General features: G+C 43.5%; 1 protein-coding gene across 1 annotated transcript in view; it reads right to left on the bottom strand.

Annotated features, from left to right (window-relative positions):
• Nucleotides 1–457: 457 nt before the first annotated feature.
• heatr5b (HEAT repeat containing 5B) overlaps nucleotides 458–6,787 on the bottom strand; it is a 50,988-nt gene continuing 44,658 nt past the window's right edge. Inside the window, exons 33-35 of the mRNA XM_079634976.1 lie at nucleotides 3,940–4,091; nucleotides 2,997–3,210; nucleotides 458–1,256 (exon numbers count right to left, since the gene is read on the bottom strand). Coding sequence (XP_079491102.1) covers nucleotides 949–1,256; nucleotides 2,997–3,210; nucleotides 3,940–4,091 — 674 coding nt within the window. The 3' untranslated portion in view covers nucleotides 458–948. The remainder of the gene's footprint in view (nucleotides 1,257–2,996; nucleotides 3,211–3,939; nucleotides 4,092–6,787) is intronic.

Below are 6,787 nucleotides of genomic sequence, written 5' to 3'. Positions count from 1 at the left end.
CATGATATGTCCCCTATAAAACCAAATTGCCCACTGGTGAAATATTAATTAATTAAACATTTGTGACTTAAACATTAGGCTACTTGCAAAAAATGGCATCGGAATACACTGATAGTTTTGAATGACCATAAGTACATTGTGTTTTTTTGTAACCAAACCAATTCCCAATTCGGTTTGCGAATGTTCAATATTTTCGGGAAACACAGACTCGTTGAACGGCTGATAACGATGGAACTTGCGACGTAAGTTGGCTAATGATGCTTTCGGGAAACCTCTGATTGTCTACAAACACTAATCCCTAACCCTACCCTGAACCAATGATCATCTGCAGGGCGAGGACATCACGCTATATCTCAGGCTTTACACCCGATAGCTTGATTACATGAGAACTGTGCAGCTCAACCAGTCTCTCATGGGCGGTTATTGATTGGGACATTATTTGAATGACAGGCAATGGTGCATATATTATATATTTTTATTTAATGAATGAAAGGCAGACAATCAAGTTATTAAAACCTCAAACAAGAACTCCAGCAATGAGCAACTCTAAAATGTTCAATAGACTCCCAGAATGCAACATTTAACCAGCGACTCCGACAATCACAGCAGAAGTCAAGTACTTATACTTGAATCTTTAAAACAATGATTATTATTTACCAAAAAACACACATTTTTGTGACATTTCTGGAAAAGTGATAAATATGAGGCTTAAATTATGATCAGATAGAAAATAATAAAGAGCAACACAGTTAAAAAAACAACAACATGGGAATGTGTTCCTGGAAATATTCAGTAGATGGGGATTTCCAGCAGTGTAACGTGAGCTTTCAAAGGTAGGTTATTAAGTTTGACTTAAGGTGCATTTGAAATGTTCCCATAATGCTTGTAACAGATCCTTCTGCTTTATGAGTGTCACTCTAACTGGTGGACGTCAGCTCCAGACGTGGACTAGAAGAAGCTGGTCTTGAGTTTGATGGTGGGCGCCGCTTGGACGCTGGGCTGAGGCTGTCTGGCCGCCGCCTGCGCTCTGCTGTTGGCCTGTGTGGATCTGATGGCCGCCTCCAGCCGGGTCTTGAGTTCTGGTGCCGCCCCGATGACGGTCTTGAAGGCCCCGGGGTACTGAGGGCCGATGTGCATCAGGTTCTGCAGGGCGAACTCGTGCAGGCCCGTGGAGCCGCTGGGGGCCGTGGGGAAGCTCGTCTCGTCCAGCAGGTATGAGATCAGCGTCGGGACCAGCAGAGCCAGTAACTGGACTCCTGGGGGACACAGACCGCTTTGACATGAAGCCGCTCATTTTTGTACTCTCAATTGAATTTTTATGTTAATATAGTGATCAAACTTGGCTTTAGTATTTTTAAAAGATTTGACAGCATTTTGGATCATCCTTCATTCTTCCCCCGCACTGTGTAACACATCTTTCCCTCACGGGTCAAAATGACCCAAAGCCCTAATGATACTTAACTTAGTCCAGAAATTACTTGATTTTCGTCCAGAAAGCTTATTTTATTTCAGTTTGATCATATTTTTTCTATTTTTTATGATTTTTTATTTCATTTAGCTTAAAATGAGTAGATTTGATCAATAAATAATAAATAAATAGTAATTTCAGCACATTCCTCACATTCTTTCAACTTGAATTCAAAATAACTCACAATTTCCTGCATAACCTTTTTAATTCAGCTCTAAATATAAATCTTACATTGTGTGTCTTTGTCGACCTCTTGTGGGAAATAATAATATAATGATATTTCATGACTCTAGATGGGCTTATATCTCTATATGGAGCAGATGAGCTGTTCCGCTGGGTCCTAAAGTCATTTCTCTTCAGTGTGCATTCAGATACACATGTAGACATACATAAATGTAAAGTTTTAGCATTTTTAGGGTGCTTTCACATCTGTAGTTCAGTTCATTTGGTCCGGACCAAGGGAGAAAAATTATACTTTGTAGCATTTTTCAGGCGTTTTGGTTCCTTTTCACAGCACTGATTGCTCTGGTCCGAATCAGTTTATGAAACGAACCAAAATGCAGTCACGTGACAACATCCACATCACTCGTTGGCCAGATGGGTCTTGAACGTATTTTCATAACTGCACTTTGATTGTCAGAATTAACGTGCGGGAAAATTCCAACAGAACTGACGGAAGTAAACAAAGAGGAGGAAAATCCGGCAGTCAACACGCCGCTTTTTACTGTGGAGAAATGACTTTGTGGGCTGATTGTATCCCTCGTCATAGTTTATTATATTAGTTTGTCTACACCACTTTAGGCAAACAGTAACATTTGAGAATGAAGCGAGAATGCGGCTTGAAAATAATGTTTTATGCAATGCACGCAGCGAGTCACTTCAGGAGGCAACGCGTGCATTAATGTTGCTAAACATTGACATAATTAACAGCGGCGCCGACTACGGCAGCTGGTTTAGTCCAAAAATGCGCAGTTATTTGGCAGTTGGGTCTGTTCGAGGTCGGATCACGTTCTCACCACAAACGAACCGCTCCAGAGTTCTAGGAGGTCTCGGTACGCTTGTTTGGTCTGCTTTTGGTGCGCACCCGAGTGCGACTGCTGCATTCTCACCGGCCCAAACCAACCGCACCAATTCGGAAAACGAACTCTAGTGCGATTCAACCGAACTAAACAAGGCAGGTGTGAAAGCACCCTTAGTCTGAATTGAGCATTTTTAGGGTTTTCTATGTGTACTGAAGATTCCTCACGTTACATTAATTCCTAAGGGGCTCAAATTTAAAGGATGTGTTACTTTAAAGTTCAACCATAAAACTCCTCGAATCCATTGAATTTTTTTGTGTATTCGTGGTTGAACAAAAGTCCTGCGGTCTTGGACCCTCCGATGAACACTTAATTTAAAAAATAAATAAAATAATAATTTAGAAAAATAGTTTCGGGTCAAAATGACCCGAGGGAAGGATGAGGTGTAAAGGTCTTTGCGTATTGAAAGATCCAGTAGGCTTTATAGTGTTAACTGCTCCAGGGCTTACGGTTGTGTTCCTCCGCCATGGCCACGAGGCCCTCCAGCACCTTCACCCCGTCCTGTACGGCCTGTAGTTCAGCCGGCGTGGAGGGCCGGTTCTGCTCCACGCTCCGCAGCTGCTCCACCAGCACCGGAGCCAGCGTGTGGATGTAGGGAGCCGAGAGACTGCGGCACGGATGCTGGAACACCGACAGCAGCAGCTGATAGCAGCGCGCCTGAGTCTGAACAAGAGTAAGTTGGAGAGTAAGTTGGAGAGCATCACAATACAGTGTTATCAGATATTCAGCAGACAGTCTACAGTCACTCATACTCTACAGACTGCTATTGACATGTGGCTGTAAAGTTACTTATAGTTAGTAGAATGTCTAAAGTTGACTCAAAATAAAGTGTTACCAGTGCTGCTATTATGCTTTTCCTGATATAGGTTTGTAACTAATTTGCATAATGCCCGCTTGATTGGCTGAGCTGCATCTCTTAGCCCCGCCCTCAAACACTGTAGTGTATCTGAGACTGGAAGAGTTTGGTTCGTGTTGTTGATGTGGAGAAGACGCTGTGTTTGCTGAGATTGATACGGTAAAACCCACGCCATCGTTACTCTTCGTATCACTGTGATCAAGAGCTGAGATTCAGATATGATAATGAGCATTTGCTTTCTGACCAATCAGAGCAGAGCAGCTCTCAGAGAGGCGGGGCTTAGAGAGACTGAATCTTTGATGGAAGCGTTAGAGACTGAGAGAAAAGAGCTGTGGAGATTATAAGATTCAAATGTTGTTTTGACACTGCATGAATGTGCACCTGCTCCAAAACCACATTATGAACCTTTAGAATCGCATAATAGAAGCACTTTAAATATGTGCTACTTATCAGAGCACAAGTACAGCGACGCACTACTGCAGACAGTACGGAGAGCACATCTACATAAAGTCTCAGTCGGTGTTAGTGTGACTCACCCAGGGGTCTGCAGAAGCGAGTCCGTGTCTGAACCGCTCCACACAGCCGCTCTGCAGGACGGAGACGCCGATCAGCTCATCGCTGGCCGACAGCAGGAACAGTGTGACGGCCGTCAGCAGACTGACCTCGTCCACACCGGCTCCACACGCTTCTGCAGGAGAGAGAGAGGTCAGGAACAGCGACAGACAGACACACACACACACACACACACACACACACACACACACACACACACACACACACACACACACACACACACACACACACACACACACACACACACACACACACACACACACCAGGGTTCTTGCAGGTTTCAGTAAGTCAAATTTAAGACCATAAAGATTTAAATTTAAGACCTACATGACGCATTAACCAGCAAATAACAAATAAAAATATAGCTGCAAGCAGCGATTACGGGCCCAAGCCGGTGGCACCGCCACCCCGGTGCCTTTAGTTGCACTAAAGGCACCGAGGTGGCGGTGCCACCGGCTTGGGCCCTCCATCGCTGCTTGCAGCTATATTTATTTATATATATATATATATATATATATATATATAAAAAACCGCCACCCCGGTGCCTTTAGGGTTCCTGTGCACGACAGGCAATAACGTAACTCCGCTTTGACTGTCGAGAAGAAGTTTGCTTTAGAGCTTGCATCAGTGTGGGTTCTGCAAAAGTGCGCATCGAGGGCACATATCAACCACAAAGTATGCGTGAACACCCTTCTGAAACCTAAAATGAAAAATTAGACACCCTACAGTCTCATGGACTTAACGGTAACGGACACATGAAATCAGCAGCCATTGTAAGTACACAAGACCAAAAATTCATATGAAGTGTGGTATATATATTCATTGAAATTACTGTACTTTAAAACACTTGTTTAAAAGAAACCCTATTTTTAATAGAGTCTTTCTGCCCCCCTCCCCACACACACAGAGACAGGGGGATGTCATCAAGACAGACAGACAGACAGACACACGCACAAACGCACACACACACACACACACACACAGAATGGCAGGGGGAACTCTGTCGGAGAGAGACAAAACCACATTCAAACCAAAATATCTGACTTCCTGTTGGTCGGAGCTAATGACTGTAAATGAGAAAGTTGTCTGGCTCGATAAGCACAATATACATACCGAGTTTTGTGACTGTAGGTAAAAATAACCCCCCCACTTTAGTCAAAAGCATCTTGAAAGTAACACACTTCCTGCTGCCATTTGGTGGCGCTATAACTTTGACTCACATTAGTTACATCCATGTGATCGGCCTCTTACAAAAAACACACTACTGAAGTTTCATCAAGATCAGTTAATGTATGAAGACGTTATAACACATCGTGTTTCTCTTTTCTCGCCATAAATTCGTTTCCTCGCCACGGCCAAACCGTTCGAGATATCAAAAATCCGTCCGCAATTTAGCATCCTCCATGTCTTGACTTCATGTTGACTGAGTTTGGTGGCGATCGAAAGAATTTTCTAGGAGGAGTATATAAAATTCCAGGGGGATTCGTTTTTAAACAACCCATAATAGCCGACTTCCTGTTGGACTGGCGTAAAACTTAGAGCACGAAAGTTGTTCGGCCCAATGAGATCTATATGTGTACCAAGTTTCATATTATTACATGCAAACGTGTTTGATATATGGACCAAGTTTTCGGACCACGTTCAAGGGGGCGCTGTTGAGCTCCCCTGCCACGCCCGGGTACCAGCTTCAGCCCAGCCCTGATGGCCGCAGGTTCTGACCTGTGTGCAAAGTTTCAAGAGTTTTCGAGCACGTTAAGGGCCCCAAAAGTGCCCGAGAAGTCCCACACAGCAGAGAAAGGGTTAAAATAAAGCCCCCCTCCTCTCTCACACACACAGACACTGAGAGAGACTGGCAAAATTCCCATCAAATCACATTCAAACCAAAATATCTGACTTCCTGTTGGTCGGAGCTAATGACTGTAAATTAGAAAGTTGTCCGGCTCGGGGAGATAAATATAAATACCGATTTTTGTTACTGTAGGTAAAACTAATACCCCATTTTTGACTAAAGGTGGCGCTACTGAGCCCCTTACCACGCCCGTTTCTGAAACTTTGCACAAGTGTACTAGGCAATAAATGTAAAGTGTCTGTCGAGTTTCATGCAATTTCAAGTATGCTAAGAGTCTCAAAAACTTTAAAAAAGAATATTAAAGTTTGATGCGTTGCCATGGCAACAGTATTTAAGATATCAATAATCCTTTCACAGGTCTACATCTGTCGTGTGTTTACATTATACAGATGAAGTTTGAAGCAAATCGGTAAAAATAAGAGGGTAATTTCAAAGCATTTTGAAAGTGACACTCTTCCTGCTGCCAGTTGGTGGCGCTATAACTTTGACTCACAATAGTCACATCCATGTGATCGGCCTCTTACAGCGAACACACTGCTGAAGTTTCATCAAGATCAGTTAATGTATGAGGATGTTATAACACACTTCCTGTTTCCAATATTCGCCATAAATTTGTTTCCTCGCCACGGCCAAACCGTTCGAGATATCAAAAATCCCCTCGCAATTTATCATCCTCCATGTCTTGGCTTCATGCACACCGAGTTTCGTGGTCATCGGATGAATTCTCTAGGAGAAGTGTTTCAAATGCCAGAACATGCGTTTCCATACAGCCCATAATAGCCGACTTCCTGTTGGACTGGCGTAAAACTTAGAGCACGAAAGTTGTTCGGCCCGATGAGATCTATATGTGTACCGAGTTTCATAATATTACATGCAAGCGTGTTTGATATATGGACATGTTTTTGAATCCCATTCCAGGGGGCGCTGTCGAGCCCCCCTGCCACGCCCGGGTACCAGCTTCA

The sequence above is a fragment of the Phoxinus phoxinus genome (assembly GCF_949152265.1).
Source record: "Phoxinus phoxinus genome assembly, chromosome: 14".
Taxonomy (NCBI): domain Eukaryota; kingdom Metazoa; phylum Chordata; class Actinopteri; order Cypriniformes; family Leuciscidae; genus Phoxinus; species Phoxinus phoxinus.
Note: the sequence above shows the minus strand (reverse complement) of the source record. Positions and strands in the feature narration are given on the sequence as shown.